General features: G+C 43.7%; 1 protein-coding gene across 1 annotated transcript in view; it reads right to left on the reverse strand.

The window, feature by feature from the left end:
- Positions 1-19,032, reverse strand: part of CA13 (carbonic anhydrase 13) — a 37,510-nt gene that overhangs the window by 10,657 nt on the left and 7,821 nt on the right. Inside the window, exons 3-6 of the mRNA XM_052651788.1 lie at positions 10,208-10,326; positions 3,679-3,774; positions 2,353-2,415; positions 1,680-1,835 (exon numbers count right to left, since the gene is read on the reverse strand). Of these exons, the coding sequence (XP_052507748.1) occupies positions 1,680-1,835; positions 2,353-2,415; positions 3,679-3,774; positions 10,208-10,326 (434 nt within the window). The remainder of the gene's footprint in view (positions 1-1,679; positions 1,836-2,352; positions 2,416-3,678; positions 3,775-10,207; positions 10,327-19,032) is intronic.

The raw sequence follows: 19,032 nt of genomic DNA on the forward strand, positions 1-19,032 counted from the left end.
TTAATGTTAATGATTAAAATGAGGTACAATAGTGAATTCACATCTAGGCAGTCATTTGTACATTTGCAGGGTGTTATTTTTGATTAGGTTAAATGTATGTATTGTATGTGCCTAAATAATATTTTGATATATTCTCTTCCAAATCACAGGTGGATTAAAAAAATATATTTTTCCACTGGTTTTAATGGATAAATTAATTCTTAAAATATGAGAAAAAACACGATTCCCTTATTATTACTACCTTATTAACTCTTACTATTAACCTGTTCAAATTTAATAAAGACAAGTAAAGCAAACCACTTAGTGCATGAAGGGGAGAAAAATGAACTGCATTAATAAAGCTGCTGAGTCCATGAGAGGTCATTTTTCCCATGATGCAACTCACGTTATTTATGACGGAAAAAAATCCACAGGAATTTCCATGTCAGTCAAGCTCTGGCTATCTACCCAGATTTTTATAAAATGTTTTAATAAGTATGAGCCAGATTATTTTCTGGCTTTCATCCTTAACACAAGGTCAGAAGTTGGATGATTCAACACCACAAGGGGAAACGTTACCTGATGCGACCTTCGTAAAGGTGAACCAACTCTAGTCTTTGCTTAGGGGAAAGATGAAACAGTTAGGTGTGTGGGCCAGCCCACAACGGGAGTACATCATTAGCTGCAAAAATTACCAGGCTGTGTTCTTGCCAAGATTTCGCAGCATATAATTTGAAAAAGAAAACAATAACAAAACCAAAACCAAATCCATTAGGCAAATAGCATCCACCTGGCAGACTGGTCAGTCCCATGGTGGGCTTCCCCGGAAGCTGCAGATTTGACCCTTGGGTCGGGAAGATCCCCTGGAGGAGGGCACGGCGATCCACTCCAGTATTCTTGCCTAGAGAACCCCAGGGACAGAGGAGCCCCGCAGGCTACAGTCCATAGGGTCTCAAAGAGGAACAGGACTGAGTGACTACACCACCACCATGGGGGTCACAGCTCTATCTGGAGCCTCTAGGCATCAAAGACACGTTGAACCTGCCGACTGTTGGGCCCACCGACCCCGGGAGCCTGATCAGAAGAACGAGAGAGGAAATGTGTTCCCAGGAAGAGCTCAGGCGGCCACCCACAGCTTCTAGGCAAATGCTTTAAAGCCCCTCAGCCAGCTTCACAATAGCTTTGTCAACAAAAGCCAAAAGATCAGACAGATTTCCTCAATCTAGCAAGTACAGAGTGCCGGGCCCACGGCTGTTCTCACTGTTTCGTTCCTGAACGTGGAGTCTGCAGGGGGAGCAGGTCCAGGCACCGAGGTCAAAAAGGAGAATGTGGCCCTTTGAAGGAAGACTCGCTTCTGATTTTCCCTTTTGTATCGCGCGCAGACCTTTAATACCTCGGGCCACACAGGAGAAGAAAGAACAGAGCCCTTAAGGGGGCATGGCACGTCCATCCATGCCTGTCTGCACATCACATTTCTAGGAACTGGGAAAGAAATAATCTAATCATAGAAGGTCAAACAAGAAAGGAAGAGAAACCTCACTGGGTTCAACCACTCATCTGACTAATGAAGGGAAAACACAGGCTTCATAACAGCAGAAACGAAGGGCAGGGTTTGAAACACAGACAGACACACACACATACACAAGATTCAGCCCAGTCTCCTCTAGAGAATCAGGGTCAGCGTGGAGGAAGCGATGTACCTGTTGAGAGCTGATGTTTATGGGCTGCTTTAAAATGATCCAAGTGACGCTCTCCAGAAGAGGTGGGACCGTAAGAGAGCCAGGATACGTCCAATAATCCCGGCATGGAGGAAGCAGACATTCCGGGTCGAAATTTGTGAACCGAGTTTGTTTACCCTGAGGAAGAAAAGAGAATTCTCATAAATGACAATGGGAAAGCTTTACACAGACCTCTAAAAAATAAATATCTGTGAAATGGTATTTCACTGGAATTCTATAATTCATGGAATGATTTAGTATCTGCTGTTAGGTCTTTAAAAAAATCTATCTGCCTTACTCTAAAAACTGAAGATGAATTAGCGCCTCACCTAGATTTATTTAAGCAGCACTGGATTTCTTTTTAATGTAAGTGGCCTGACATTATTTGTTTTAGATAATTTTAGAAATTTTAGATAATTTACATAAAATTTAATGTAAATTTTAATACTTTACATTATTGTTTTAGATAATTTAAGATCCCTTCATAATTTTCAAGAGATAAGTGGCAATGTTACTTCCGCTCTATTGGTCAAAGATGTTTCAAACCCGCTTTCAAGCCAGCAGCATATGCTACGTCAAAGTCTAACAGAAGATAAGAGAATTCAGGAGAAAACAGGGAACATATTAGTCACTGGTAAACAGTAATTAATTTTACCTTTTCTTTAATGGAATCCAAAATGTCAGTAATCTTTTGCAGTTGGGGATTATGTTCACCAATCTGAAAACATGAAATTGCAAAAGAAATGGTTACTGTCTGACTCATTTTATTCACTATTTTGTATTTTTTTTTTAAACCCTAAGTCAACTCAGAACAAGCAGTGATTGTTCTATAATGAGGCTCTTTTTCACCTGCCAGCCGTATCACACCAGAAAAATCTAAACAACAAGATACTATTACAGGGCTCCTTGGCTTTGATTCCAAAGCTGGAAGTAATGGTTTCATATTCTTCCAGCTTTATGAACGTTTAGGGTACAGGTTCTCTCGAGAGAAACCTTGCTTAGGAAACTCCTCCATAACACCTGCACTGTTTAACTAGATGTGACTTTCAGACCCTGATTCTTGGTGACATCAAACATTAGAGGAGAACATCTCCCACTTTCCACATAAAATGATTTGAGGTTCTGAATCAACAGACTGTCATCATGAGGAGAAGCCTTCAGAAAATATATATATATTTATTTTCCTTTGTTTGAGGTGTCCTGAGTTATCTGAAGGTGGTAAGTCATTCAGGGTTCAAGTATAATGCCTTTCCCCACTTGGCCTTCACGGCCACCACCAGACCTGGGGACCAAAAGAAGGAGCTGCTGCTGTGCAGGCTGGTCTCCGCTCTGCCCCCGGCTTCCCCCAGCCCCATGCAACAAGTTACACCACATGCAGAGCTGCTGGCATCACAAGAGGGCACACCCTAAAGAATCTGGCGCAGTGGGGGTTGAGCCGCCCTGCCCTTTGCACAGGTATCAGGACACTGACACTTGTCTACCTCATATGAATCCCAGACAAAGGGAAACACAACAAGATCTTTAAAACTGATCAGTGCGTTTGGGATAATAAACCATAATAAACTAGTGGTCAAACTAGTGCTTCAAGAATCAGGAACTTGAACTTTACCCTAACCTGTATCTCCAAATATTGAGCAATCAGGAAGAGCCTATCATAAAGATTTTCTTCTCAAGGTATCAGTGTAACACTTCTGCTATTAGGTAATACTTCTGATATTATTGTTATTGCAGCTACATTTGCTATTCACATAAAACTGATCTGTGGACAATAAGATGAATCATAAGACAAGCCTCCTAGGGTAGTCTTAGATGGACCATAAACTAACATATAAAATGTGAATATTCACTTCAAAAGGAAAACTGCAAGCCTAGAACAAGTTTACTATTATTGAGTAGAAAGTGGTAGACTACTCCACAATGAAACTCTTTATCCAACACGACTGACTAGTTATTCAAAACGAAACCAGTGGATTTTTTTCACCTGTAAAAATATTCCCAAGACAGCTAGTCCATCTGGCTCATGAGCTGCCTCAACAAAGCTGGGGTATTTGTCTGAATTCCAGTGAACAACGTGGAGCTGAAAGGGAGGAACAAGACATAATTCAAACATTATTTTTTAAACACCTTTAAAAACATAAATGCAAATAAAACATTTCTATATATCTTCCTGTCCTATGCATGAGAACCTTGGACAGAATCCTCCTATTTACTTTGGTCTGAAAACTACACAAGGGAAGGATCCTGTCACTTAGCTGGTCTGTGGTGTCCTGTGCTGAGGTCTACATCATAGAAGGTTCTAGAGCATCCTGCCAAGCCTCTCTAGCCCAAAAAATCACCAACCATTGCTCCCAAGAGACTTGGGGCTCCCCCGTGTCCACAGTTCAGTTCAGGCACTGAGTCATGTCTGACTCTTTGTGACCCCAAGAACCACAGCACACCAGGCCTCCCTGTCCATCACCAACTCCTGGAGTTCACCCAAACCCATGTCCATCGAGTCGATGAGGCCATCCAACCATCTCATCCTCTGTCGTCCCCTTCTCCTCCTGCCCTCAATCTTTCCCAGCATCAGGATCTGTAAGTCAGTTCTTCACATCAGGTGGCCAAAGTATTGGAGTTTCAGATTCAGCATCAGTCCCTCCAAAGAACATCCAGGACGGATCTCCTCTAGGATGGACTGGTTGGATCTCCTTGCAGTCCAGGGGACTCTCAAGAGTCTTCTCCAGCACCACAGTTCAAAACACCCACGTCCACAGATGGAACTGCAATTGCGCAGCCTTCTGTCAGACCCCCGCTGGCGGCTGAATCCAGCACACAAGCTCACGCTCACGGATGGGTGGGGAAGTCAACCCCCCAACAGAAGGTAATTGGGCACGATCCTGCTGCTAAGGGCAGTGCTCAATTGTCCTTGAAAAGTTTTAAGTCTTAAACGTTTAAGGCTATTTATGCCTTGAAAACGCAAATTCACCTTAAGAATAATTGTTTTTAGCAATAGTTACATATATTCTACTTTCTATGAATGTTCAAATTCTTTGCTGAGAGGAACTTTTAACAGGAAAAAGAGGCCTCAGGGTATTCCAAACAGAGCCATCTCAGGAAGAAAATGAGAGGCAGCTGCTGCCACAGACGAGGGGAAAAGGGAAATCAGGGAGACAAGCACGTGGAGGCCTGGCGCTCTAGCAGACAGGCTTCACCCGCGTCCGGCTCTCCCGCAGTAGCGGCTGACCGCAAGCTCCAGAGGTGTGCTCCATGTCCCATCTGGGACGCAATGCAGAATCCCCAACTCACAAACAAGTGTGAAGGGCTATAGAGTGACAGCAAGGCGGAAAATCCTTCCTGGAGGATCTTCATTCCTGGCTAAGGGAAGGACAAACTGAGGCAGAAGCCAGGGGACCGCGAGGCACCCACCTGACTCGGCCTAGGTCACAGCTCGGCCCTGCTCAGCAAGGACCCTCCCTGAAGGACGGGCTTCAGGTAAGCCCTCCATCAAAGGAGCCCTTCTGGCGCTCAGGGAGGAAACGCCTGTGAAGGGTTTCTTGCACAGATCACCCTTCTAGCTGTTACAGAGAGGATTTAGTACCATCAATGGAATGGTTTTAGCCATTCCTTTAAACATAACTTCCCATCTTACAGGCAACTAATATGGGAAGATTATTAGATAAATAAGAATTCTCCTCAACTGTGAACTATAAAAACTTTAAAATAGTGCACCATCCAGAAACAATCAAGGAAGACTGGAATACCCAGACAGATAACACAGGGCGGATTCTTGCGGTGCCATGTTTCATGTGGATTTGAGGTAGTGGGGGGAAGCGCAAAGCACCTGAAAGCATTGGATGAGGAAACAAAATTCATCTGGCTCACAGGAGAGCAACGCTGTTCCACAGGGAGGGAGGGGCAGGCAGGTACGCTGAAGCTGTTTGAAACGGCTCCAAGGCAACACAGCAGTTCACTTGGTAAGAGATGAGAGCAAAGAGACAGACCGATGTGAACTGCCCTCTTGAGGTTCACAACCCCAAAGGGCTAGAAAAGGAATGTGCCGCTAGGAAGATGTAAACCCATCTAGCATCTTTCCACTGGTTAAAAAGCAACAAGTATTTGAAATACTGTGGGAAACTAAAGCAAGAAAAATCTTTTGTTCTTTTAAACGAGTCTTTCTCGCTCCCACACACCTTGCTTAACTGGAAGTGTCACCTAAGGGGAACTGACACAACTTTTATTAGCATTCATATGCGAACTAAACTTCAAACAAATAACAAGCGCACATTTCCAAACAGTGACAGCCACAGTGATTTGAACTGAATGACAAAAAGTCTTCGCAGCCGATGTATAAATGGAAATAAGACTCTCCTCTATTGAAAAGCAGTTTCTAAATAACAGCATTATTCAACTTTGGTGTTTTTAAATTGCATACTACTGATACATAAAATGAGCTCATTATGCTGAAAGTCCCCATTAATGTTGAAATCATAATTTTACTATCAACTACATAGTTAATCTGCTTATCATAGATTTGGTATAAATTATAATCAGATAAAGTTCTAAATATGCAATGGACTATTAGCCTACTTTTTTATTAATAGATATGCAACTCGAGATAAAGTCTTCCATGATTTAGATTATTTTAATCTCTGTAATGTCACAAATCATTAGATTAGGCTCCAAATTAAACTTTTTATATAGGTTACAGCCTTAAAGGGCTTCCCTTGTGACTCAGCTGGCAAAGAATCCGCCTGGGTTTGATCCCTGGGTTGGGAAGATCCCCTGGAGAAGGAAAAGGAAAAGGAGAGTTCCATGGACTGTATAGTCCATGGGGTCACAAAGAGTCAGACCCAACTGAGCGATTTTCACTCACAGCTTTAAATGGTTTTCCCTTTCATTTTTTTCTTCATATTTTTATTTTTTAAGGGGATACAACTTGCTGATAATTCTGAAGTTAGGTACAAAAGTAGCTGGAAAAACTAAGGAAACTCTTTGGAATCACTTCTATAGCCAAGCACAAAGGGATACTTTTGAACTGAAACCAAATGCAAATGACTCCCAAATGCCTCCGTTGGCAGCTCTGACCTCTTCTTTAGACTCAGGTCTGTATCCAGTACCCTACTTGAACGTGAGCCTGGAATATCTATGTTGTCGCTGTTCAGCTGCTAAATCACGTCTGACTCTTTGTGACCCCATGAACTGTAGCCTGCCAGTCTCCTCTATCCCTGGGATTCTCCAGGCAAGAATACTGGAGGGGCTTGCTATTTCCTTCTCCAAGGGAACTTCCCCACCCAGGGATCAAACCCGTCTCTTAAGTCTCCTGTACTGGCAGGTGGATTCTTTACCACTGAGCCACCTGGGAAGGTAAGCCCGAGGCATCTCCAAATTAACACATCCCAGCAGTTAATTCCTGTCTCAGCCTGCTCCTCCCTGAACTTTCCCATCTCAGCAAAAGCAGAACCATCCTCACAGCTGCTCGAGCCAAAAGACTGTGGCTTGAGTCTTTCGGCTTGAGTTCTCTTTTTCTTTCCTTCAGTCTTGACGCCCTTCTCCTGGACAGGTCGCAGGGATTTTACTTCCCAAACATACCCCGCACCTGTTTAACTCTCTTCACCTCCACTACCCCATAACACAAGTCACCATCATTGCACATGTGAACACATTCACAGCCTTCTAGTCTGTCTCCCTGCTTCCTCCACGTTTGCCCAACCTCTTTGCCACAGAACAGCTAGCTATATTTTATAAAATACAAACCAGAATATGCCATTGCCCTACTTGAAACCCTCCACGGATTGGTCCTGCTACACAGAGGTAAGCTGCAAACTGTCTGCCAAGCCCCCAAAGCCCGATGCAGCGTGGTCCCGGTGGCCTCTCCGGGACACGACTTAAAACTTCTCTCATTCGCTCCAATCCTGGAAGCCAAGGTCTCTCTTCTTGAACATGCCAACCTCATCGTTTGCCTGAGAGCCTTTTACACTAGAAAGATCTCCCTGGGTCTCCTCCAGGTGGCTTCTTCCGGCCATTCAGTCTCAAAGGTGATCACACGTCATCCCAAAGAGGCCCTCCGTAAGCACCCAGTCACTCCACCAGATCATATGGCGGTGTTCCTGTGACAGACCTTACCGCGTGCGATTTATCTACTTGTTTACTGTCGCCGCCGAACACCCCCGACCCCGAGGTCTGACCCAGACCGCCCCTCCCTCCAGTAGCCTTCCTGTCTCTCGCCAGAAACACTGAGTCCTCCTCGCCCCGCCCCACCTCGCCTCCGATCAATCACCAAACCCCAAGGAAGCAGCACCTCCGCCGGCCAACGCTCCAAGGGCACCCTCTTCTATTCCCTGGAACTGCCCCCAAAGCCTCCCCACTGACTCCCTTGACCCACCCCTGCTTCAACCCAATCCGTTTGCAAACTGTAGCTTAAATTGGTATTTTTAAAGCACAAAGATGATCACTTCTTGATTCAAAGACAGCCAGCGGCTTCCCGCTGCACTGAAAGTGTTTGTGATACGCACACGATTCACCTGCGAACGATCAGGCCCCTCCGGCCTCGGCCTCCCCGACTTCACCCCTGACAACCCCCGCTTTGTTCCTCATGCTCCATCTACAGCGGCCATTCTGTTCCTCGAATGTGTGACAATAGGTGATACTGTTCCCCGCCCCGAGTGCTCACGCACGAGTCTCTGCAGCTCCCTCTCCGTGTTGCCTGGCTCACTCCGGCTCCTCCTTCAGGCCTGCGGTTAGAAACCTCTCCCAGGAGGACTGGGGACAGGCTAGGATCTCAAAAGAATGCATGAATGAGCGCATGCCTGAGCAGACGAAATAAACAGCCTGAAATACACACTAAGAACAGCATGAAATTCCAGTCAAAGCTTCAGCCTAGTCAAGAAGGAACACCTAAGAAGATGGTCGTTGCTCTGCAAGTCAGGACTCTGAGCCGCTGGCGGGCTGCAGGATCTGAGGGCCCTTTGCAGGAGGCCACTTGCTAGCTCGCAGTCAGCCTCTCTCAGAGTGTGCTTTCAAGTGTAGGAGGCTAGAAGGCGTAACCATAAAGCAACGCGACTGGCTTGCCTAAGTGACTTAGGAAAGTTACAAGACGGTGACCCAAAGCCAGCTCTCAATCCCCACAAAGCTCCTGAGGTTTAGAACAAGATGTCACATTTGGAACACAAAACTCTAGGAAGCAAACATGAGAACTATTCAGTAGGTGATATAAACTGAGATGCCATACAGATGCAGGAGTCCCACTTTCCACATTCCTGGCATTTTTTTTTGGTCCATTTTAGATGTAGATCTTATTCCTCCAGCCCAGGGACAGGGCAGGCCACATACCCTAAGCACTCGGCCTCAAACAAAAGTGCTTTAGTAGGTGAAAAGGGCGCTTTGATTGATGGCTTCAGAGAGCAGCTGTACACTCCAGTGGAAAAAGAAAACTGGAAAGAAGTCTGAATCTGAATCTCTCTCATCAGCAGGGCTATGAAAGCATATCTCAACTCCACAACTCAGTATTGAAGAGAAAAATGAAGAAAAATTGAACCTGCCTGGTAACATTGCTCTGTCTTGCTGAGATGACTCACAGGACACATTATATATTTTCACTTAAGTAGCTTTGGTTGAATCCTACAATGATTCACTTGCATCTCATGGTAAAACTAGGTGTTAGCAATATTTAACTATGTTAAAACTCGAAGAATATTATGCTTTATCCTTTAACCAGAGGATTAGAAAAAGCAGAATATAATTAATGAATATCAGGTATAAGGAAAAGAAGTAACTCCCCAGTGGAAAAAAACAAGTCAATGAACACTTCATCCTGTTCTACTTTACTAAGGACTTGAAGAATTAACAGAGACTACATTTTAATACTTGGGGTTGTAGAGGTAAGGTAGAGTTCAGTAGAGTTTGTGACTTTACTTTTTGTCCCTAGAGGAATGTTGCCATTTACAATTAACTTTATAATATGGACTTTACATGTGTGTACACAGTTGGGCCTGAAACAAATGTTTCTTTCCCTTCCTTCCACTTAATCTGTCTGCAGTTTATCCATTTCTAAACTGGGCACAATAACCCTAAGCTTTAAGGCTCAGAAGGGGCAAATTTGTGGCTCTCATGTTGATAAACTCTCATACTGACACAATAAAGCAATTTCAGCCACTGAGATAAATGAATCTGGTGTAAAGAGAGTTGTCTCATGCGTCCCTTAAATCCCATCACAAAGACAAGCTCCGTGAATATGTATAACTGAACCACCTGAAACAGACAGCATCCTAAAACAACTGTACTCCCATAAAATTTTTTTAAAATGATAAGGACCTACTGTATAGCACAAGGAACTCTACTCAATGCTCTGCAATAACCTACATGGAAAAGAATCTGGAAAAAACAGATATATGCACATGCGTAACTGAATCACTTTGCTGTATGCCTGAAAGTAACATGACTTTGTAAATTAACTATATTCCAATAGGAAATAAAAATCAAATTAAAACAGAAGGGAAAAACTCTGAGCCACGAATACATGGCTGCTGACTCACCTCTGCGGCATATCTCATGCCGTCCACCACGTGCTCAGAGCCGTGATCATCAGCAGACCCCCAGTGAAGGTGAAACTGCCGTAGCCTGTAGCTTCCAGTGAGGGGGCCCCCACGCAGAACTACACATCAATACAGTTTAAATTATTAGCAAGAAAAAAAAAAGAAACATGTAAATATCCTGTCCACAAGCCACAGCATCACCCTGGATCATCCAACATCTCCATGTCCTCCAAGGGATTTCTTTTATAAATGTGTCATTCAGTTTGCTGGCAAGAATACAACATTTAGGTATGCAAGGAGTAAAACCAAGTGTTTTAAAAGGTTAGAGAATCCACAATAGATTTTTACAGAATATCTGGGAAATCGGATGTCTGGGAAACAGACAGGCTGGTTAGAGAGTAGAAAAACTGGGAGTTCATAGAGGTAAAGAATTGCTCTGTGAAATGGAGGCAGTCAGCCTCTCTAAATAAGAATGTGAACTGCAAAGAGGCCCACCTTGAACTCGGGAGACCAGCCCAGCATTCCAGTCCGAGAACAGGCCTCAGTGTTAGAAGACCTGGGCTCACACTCTATTTACTGGGTCGTCTTGCACACACCCTCTAGTTTTGCAACCTCAGCTTTTCTGTCTATAACTTCAAGAAGAGTATATCTCCTCCTAACGTTGCTGTGAAAACAGAACAAAAACTGGAGGCAGAGCACTTATCACCGCCTGGCAGAGAGGCAGCAAGCCGGACACGTTAGCTGTGACTGCTTTTTCACTGTGGTTACGATCACTACAGAAACTGGCAAAGTAAGCACATCTTCTATACTTGAATCCCATCCTCTCGGAGAAGCATGAAATACAAAACAAAATTAACTCTTTTAAATTAATCCATCACATCTTTGTCACTTTGGCAGAGTATATTTTAGTCCTTTGCCTCAACACATATGATCTCTAAAACCATGCCAACAGAATCATATCTTAAGTATAAGCTTCTTAGCAGAAAACAGTCCTAAACTGTCTCCTCCCAATTAATCTTTATTGGACAAATCTTCAAAGAATATGTGAGGATAAGAAAGCAGGGTATGCTGATTACATCAAAAGCACGACTAATCTCTCATCAACACCAATAGGCTTGACTGTGGATCGGTGAGGTGCAGCCTTAAACAGTAGTTTAATTTAAATGACCCTCCTCTTCAGGAGAAACATATATACATATATATCTCGAAACTCATCAAGAATGAGCCACCTCATATAAGCAGCAAAAGATGTTAAGCAACATCATAAAGTTTTCTACAAACAACAAGAAATACAAGACAAAACAATTATACAGAGTGAAGTAAGTCAGAAAGAGAAAGACAGATACTGTATATTAACACATATATTGGAGAAGGCAATGGCACCCCATTCCAGTACTCTTGCCTGGAAAGGGACGGAGGAGTCTGATGGGCTGCAGTCCATGGGGTCGCTAAGAATCAGACACGACTGAACGACTTCACTTTCACTTTTCACTTTCATGCATTGGAGAAGGAAATGGCAACCCACTCCAGTGTTCTTGCCTGGAGAATCCCAGGGACGGGGGAGCCCAGTGGGCTGCTGTCTATGGAACTGCACAGAGTCGGACACGACTGAAGCGACTTAGCAGCAGCAGTAACACATATATATGGAATCTAGAAAGATGGTATCGACGATCCTACATGCAGGGCAGCAAAAAAATGACACAGAGGTAAAGAACAGACTTTTGGACTCAGTGGGAGGAGGAGGGGGATGATTTGAGAGTAGAGCACTGAAACATACATTACCGTATGTAAAACAGATAACCAGCGTGAGTTCAGTGCATGAAGCAGGGCACCCAAAGCTGGTGCTCTGGCACAACCAGGAGGGAAGGGACACGTGTATACCTACGGCCAATTCATTCTGATGTATGGCAAAAAAAAAAATCATAATATTGTGATTATCCTCCAGTTAGAATAAAAAAATATCAACATTAAAAAAAGAAAGACAAGGTAATACATTTGCCTAAGGCACACTCCTCTCCCAGCTATTCTGTAGGTGAAAGAATGATCCAGACTCCATCCGTATTGACCAGTACAAGTGAATTCATTTCTCCTTTGCTTAGTTTGACTCAGCTGAAGTTGAACACCAGTGATTAAGAGTTGGTGATTAAGATCAAGGAATACTCTCAGCTCAGCAACTAAACCGTGCCATCTTTCAAAACTCACTTAAGCGTCTATGGGCTTCAGCTCTTGTCTATGTCTGTAACTGTTTGACTATTTTTAATTAGGAGATTGGACTGAATGTTCTTTAACTTCTACGATCCCCAAAACTGCCTAAGGAAAAACAAATCGGGGGCATATGTAATAAAATATTTTGTGAGACTGAATGGTTGGGACTTCCTTTAGATTCATTTATGTCCAGATTTCTTTAAGACAGATAAAGAGCGTTGTGTTTCAAGCCCTCTGAAAAACAGAAGGGAAGAGAGAACCACTTAGACCAAGCTCTAGAGCTCACTCTTCTGTTACTCTGACACAAAGAGAAAATTGTAGTTTCACCTCCCACGGGACAGGAAGACAGACTCTCTGCTGGGATCCCTGCCGCACCCCCATCTAGTGGGGTAACCATCACAGAGGAGTAAGTATTTGATGAAGGGATGAATAAAATATTTCATTTGTATGTAGACAAACAGTTGCAAGGATGGTTCACAGATAAATTAGTCTAAAAGGCACATTTCCCTATGTGACTCCATACAGCATGGATGTGGTGGCATTTCAAACAGAAAGAAACCAACACTCCTATTGTCTCTTTTCCCTTGCTGTTGCATAAGAAGATCTGAGCTGAACCATGAAGTCATTCCCTCACATATAAAAACCAGATAAGAGAGCCTGAGGGATCAACACAGAATTAGCTTTGGAAGAAGATGCGAACAAGCTGGCTCAAGAAAGACAGTGATATAAAAGTCACACACACGTTATTAGGGAATGTCCAAGAACACTGGGTGATCTCTTGAAAGCTTGCTCTGAATCCAGGGTTTAAAAGCCAGATTAGCACAACTCTGCTTAGTTAAGCAATGGAGACTGCCTTACTCTTTACGTATCTGGACTCTGTTTCGATTAAAATGTCCAACCTGGGACTATGATCAGCAAATGTCTAATCACAAAGACCATTCTCGAGGAGCAGTACTCTACCGAAGAAACACAGAGTGGGAATAAATGAGTCCAAATACCAAGGCTCATCACAAGTGTTGAGATGGTCTATAAGAAAACAGTTCAACAATGCTATAAAGTGAATAATGGTGACAAAAACTGTTTTTAATGAAGATGATTTAGTGTTTGCAAAAGTCAAATTATTCATCTTACTTTTCAACCTAGATTAATAAATATATATTGTTGCCATCTTAAATTTGAAAATTAGCAATTATTTCACCCAAACCATATATATATATATGATCTCCAGGGGATCTTCCAGACCCAGGGATCAAACCCAGGTCTCCCACATTACAGATTCTTTACCATCTGAGCTACCAGGGAAGCCTCATATATGTATATATGCCTCCAATAAGATTTTAAAAAACTATTTCAAGTAAAACTCAATAAGAGGTCTACACCAATTAAGAAAGCCGGGTTAATTTTAAAGTTTGGGAAATTGTAAGACTTTAGGAAATAGATATCAGTCATTTGCTCTGTGCTGCAAAGACCAACCAGAAACGTACGTGTTACTCAGCTGAACTTAACTTTTTAAAATTGCTAGCAGACGGTAGTCAGTTGCCCAAAATGATAAGCAAGGCTGGCAAAACAAAATTTTAAAAAAAATTAATTTTAAAATCGAAACACTTGTCTGTCCACGCATTTACCGTCTATCTCGCTAGGATACAAACCCCCTGAGAGCAGCACTGGCCTCATTCTCCTGGATAACCAGCGTGGATGGCGGTGCCCGGGTCAGTGAGCGTCATAAAGTAAGCAAGAGAGGCACTCCTTCACAACCGTCAGTTCGCACGGACGCTACTGAAGCAGCCTGGGCGCCGCTAAAGAGCACAGTCTTAGGACTTGGTGAATCTAATGAGCGCCGTGTCCTGATCATGGTGGGGCGAACAGCTCTCTGAAGTAAGAGTAAATGAACGGCACGCCTATGTTTTGGTTGGAATCTCGGAAAAGAGGAAACAGAGAGCACAAATCCGCCGGGATTATAGCGAGAGAGAGAGAGAGAGGAGACAGGAACGGTCCCAGCTGCTGGGGCTTGAATTCTTTGATCCGGGAAGTCTGCACTAGTCTGGCTTCCTCTCCTCTGAGCACACGCATGTCAGCTTACTCTCCGCTCACTCATTCGTACAGCAACCCTTAAGAGCTTACAGTGGGCCAGCAACTGTGCTCAGGGTAAGGACACGTGAGCAGCGCCATCTCTGTCCCTTGGCTGGGAAGGGGGTGGGGAGCATGACTAAGCTGTGCTCACACGCCCCTTAACTGCTCCTGCTTCTTCTTTTTTAATGTGTGATTTGAGATCCTGTACACTTGGTTAACTTCGGGCAGTTACCTAGAACTAGTTAACAGGATTATAACTGAGAAACTGACAATTTTTAGAGCTAAAAAATTAAACTACAACCACTGAATCCATCAAGTGACTGGTATTCCTTTGCTGTTCAGTTGCTCAGCCGTGTCCGACTCTTTGCGACCCCATGAATCGCAGCAGCCAGGCCTCCCTGTCCATCACCAACTCCCGGAGTTTACCCATACTCATGTCCATTGAGTCAGTGATGCCATCCAGCCATCTCATCCTCTGTCGGCCCCTTCTCCTCCTGCCCCCAATCCCTCCCAGCATCAGAGTCTTTTCCAATGAGTCAACTCTTCACATGAGGTGGCCAAAGTACTGGAGCTTCAGCTTCAGCATCAGTCCCTCCAATGAACACCCAAGACTGATGTCCTTTAGGATGGACTGGTTGGATCTCCTTGCAGTCCAAGAACCTCTCAAGAGTCTTCTCCAGCACCACAGTTCAAAAGCATCAATTCTTCAAGGCCCTGCTCTCTTCGTGGTACAACTCTCACATCCATACATGACCACCGGAAAAACCATAGCCTTGACTAGACAGACTTTTGTCAGCAAACTGATGTCTCTGCTTTATAATACACTGTCTATGCTGGTCATAGCTTGCCTTCCAGGGAACAAAGTGAAAGTGAAGTGAAGTCGCTCAGTCGTGTCCAACTCTTTGTGACCACATGGACTGTAGCCCACCAGGCTCCTCTGTCCATGGGATTTTCCAGGCAATAATACTGGAGTGGATTGCTATTTCCTTCTCCAGTGGATCTTCCCGACCCAGGGATCAAACCCAGGTCTCCCACATTGTAGACAGATGCTTTACCATCTGAGTCACCAGGAAACAGCTGTCTCTTAATTTCATGGTTGCAGTTACCGACTGCAGTGATTTTGGAGCCCAAGAAAACAAAATCTGTCACTGCTTCCACTTTTTCCCCTTCTATTTTCCATGAGCTGATGGGACTGGATGCCATGATCTTAGTTTTCTTTTGAGTTTCAAGCCTCCTTTTTCACTCTCCTCCTTCACCCTCATCAAGAGGCTCTTTAGTTCCTCTTCCCTTTCTGCTAATAGAGTGGTGTCATCTGCATATCTGAGGTTGTTGATATTTCTTCCATCAATCGTCAATCATAACACCAGCTTGTGATTCATCCAGCCCGGCATTTTGCATGATGTACTTTACAAATAGAGCTTCCCAGGTGGTGCTAGTGATAAAGAACCCACCTGCCAACACAGGAGATGTGGGTTCGATCCCTGTTTCAGGAAGATCCCCAGGAGGAGGGCATGGCAACCCACTCCAGTATTCTTGCCTGGAGAATCCCACAGACAGAGGAGCTTCACAGGCTACAGTCCCTAGCAAAGAGCTGGACATGAGCGACTTAGCACAGCACTGCAGCACTTTGCATGTAAGTTAAATAAGCAGAGCAACAATATACAGCCTTGACACACTCCTTTCCCAACTTGGAACCAGCCTGTTGTTCCATGTCTGGTTCTAATTGCTGCTTCTTGACCTGCACACAGGATTCTTAGGAGGTAAGTAAGATGGTCTGGTGTTCCCATCTCTTTAAGAATTTTCCACAGTTTGTTGTGATCCACACAGTCAGTCTTTAGCATAGTTAATGAAGCAAAAGCAGCTGTTTTTCTGGAACTCCCTTGCTTTCTTGATGGTCCAATGAATGCTGACAATTTGATCTCTGGTTCCTCTGCCTTTTCTAAATCTAGCTTGTACATCTGGAATTTCACAGTTCACGTACTGCTGAAGCCTAACTTGAAAGATTTTGAGCATAACTTTGCTAATATGTGAAGTGAGTGCAACTGTACGGTAGTTTGAACATTCTTTGGCATTGCTATTCTTGGGGATTGGAATGAAAACTGACCTTTTCCAGTCCTGTGGCCACTGCTGGGTTTTCCAAATTTACTGACATATTGATTGCAACACTCTAACAGCATCATCTTTAGGATTTGAAATAGCTCAGTTGGAATTCCATCACCTCCACTAGCTTTGTTCATAGTGATGCTTCCTAAGACCCACTTGACTTCACACTTCAGGATGTCCTGCTCTAGGTGAGTGAGCTCACCATCGTGGTTGTCTGGGTCATTAAGATCTTTTTTGTACAGTTCTTCTGTTTATTCTTGCCACCTCTTTTTAATCTCCTCTGTTTCTGTTAGGTTCTTACCATTTCTATTCTTTATCGTGCCCATCTTTGCATAAAATATTCCCTTGATAGTTCCAATTTTTTTAAGAGATTGCTAATCTTTCCCATTCTGTTGTTTTCCCCTATTTCTTTGCATTGTTCATTTAAGAAGGCCTTCTTATTTCTCTTTCCTATTCTCTGGAACTCTGCCTTCAGTTGGGTAGGTCTTTTCCTTTCTCCCTTGCTTTTTGATTCTCTTCTTTTCTCAGCTATTTGTAAAGCCTTCTCAGACAACCTCTTTGCCTTCTTGCATTTCTCTTCCTTGGGGATGGTTTGGTCACTGCTTCCTGTACAACGTCACAAACCTCTGTCCTTAGTTCTTCAGGCAGTCTGTCTGCCAGATCTAATCCCTTGAATCGATCCATCACCTCCATTGTAAGATCCTAAGGGATTTGATTTAGGTCATACCTGAATGACCTAGTCATTTTCCCTAGGTCTTCCTTCAACTTAAGTCTCTATTCGGCAATAAGTTCAGGACCTGACCCCTGGTCAGCTCAAAGTCTCTCTCCCTTTTTCTTAACTGACTACATAGAGCTCCTCCATCTTCAGCTGCAAAGAACATAATCAGTCTGATTTCAGTATTGATCATCTGGTGATGTGTAGAGTCATCGCTTGTGCTTTGGAAAAGGGCATTTGCTATGACCAGCATGTTCTCTTGACAAAACTCCTAGTCTTCGCCCTGCTTCAAGGCCACACTTGCCTGTTATGCTGGGTATCTCGTGACTCCCTACTTTTGCATTCCAGTCCCCTATGACGAACATCTTTTTGGGTGTTAGATCTAGAAGGCCTTGTAAGTCTTCATAAAACTGGCCAACTTCAGTTTCTTCAGCATCAATGGCTGGGGCATAGACTTGGATTCTGTGATTCTGAATGGTTTGCCTTAGAAGTTAACCGAGATCATTCTGTTGTTTTTGAGACTTCACCCAAGTACTGCTTCTCAGATTCATCTGTTGACTATGATGGCTACTCCATTTCTTCTAAGGGATTCTTGCCCACAGTGGTAGATATAATGGTCATCTGAATTAAATTTTCCATTTCTCGTTCATTTTAGTTCACTGATTCGTAACGTGTCGATGTTCACTCTTGCCATCTCCTACCTGACCACTTCCAGTTTACCTTGATTCATGGATCTAACATTCCAGATTCCAATGCAGTACTGTTCTTTACAGCATCAGACTTTACTTTTACCCCCAGACACATCCATGAGTGAGCACCATTTCCCCTTGGCCCATCCGCCTCATTCTTTCTGGAGCTGTTAGTAGTTAATTGTCCTCCACTCCTCCCAGTAGCATACTGAACACCTTCCAACCTGGGCAGCTCATCGTCGGTGTCCTATCTTTTTGCCTTTCATACTGTCCATGAGGTTCTCGTGGCAAGAATACCAGAATGAGTTGCCCTTCCCTCCTCCAGTGGACCACGTCTTGTCAGAACTCTTCACTACGAACCATCTGTCTTGGGTGGCCCTGCACAGCATGGCTCACAGCTTCATTGAGTTACGTGAGCCCCTTTGCCAAGACAGGGCTGTTATTTACTATATTCCGGGAGCTATTTCACTTTTTACAATTTCAAAATTAGTACCACAGTCTATAAAAAATTCGATGTTTGAACAACGAATAATCCACCAATGTTTAAGCTATTTACGTATCAAATGGTAAATATTAATTGATTGTTGGTGGTTTATAGTTTTATTGAGATTTTGCCTACATAGGGCTTCTCTGGCGGCTCAGACAGTAAAGAATCCGCCTGCAATGAGGAAGACCTGGGTTCAATCCCTAGTTTGGGAAGTTCCCCTGGAGAAAAAAAAGGCAACCCACTCCAGTTTTCTTGCCTGGAGAATCCCATGGACAGGAGAGTTGGCAGGCCACAGTCCACGGGGTCACAAAGAGTCGGACAGAACTGAGCAACTAAGCACAGCACCTTTGCCTATATATGCCATAATGCCATATCATGGTATTTTCCATATCCTTCAAAAAAATTCATCCCCCCAAAATAGGCTTTTAACTGAAACATACCTTTATTGATTACTTTCTGTGTGCTAGGCGCCATGCTAGGTAGATGAGTAAGACACAGCTGTTGCTCATTTCAGCTGAGTGGAAAGAAACAGCTGGCAGTCACAGTACAGTGTGGG

This window comes from Budorcas taxicolor, chromosome 14 (assembly GCF_023091745.1).
Source record: "Budorcas taxicolor isolate Tak-1 chromosome 14, Takin1.1, whole genome shotgun sequence".
NCBI lineage: Eukaryota > Metazoa > Chordata > Mammalia > Artiodactyla > Bovidae > Budorcas > Budorcas taxicolor.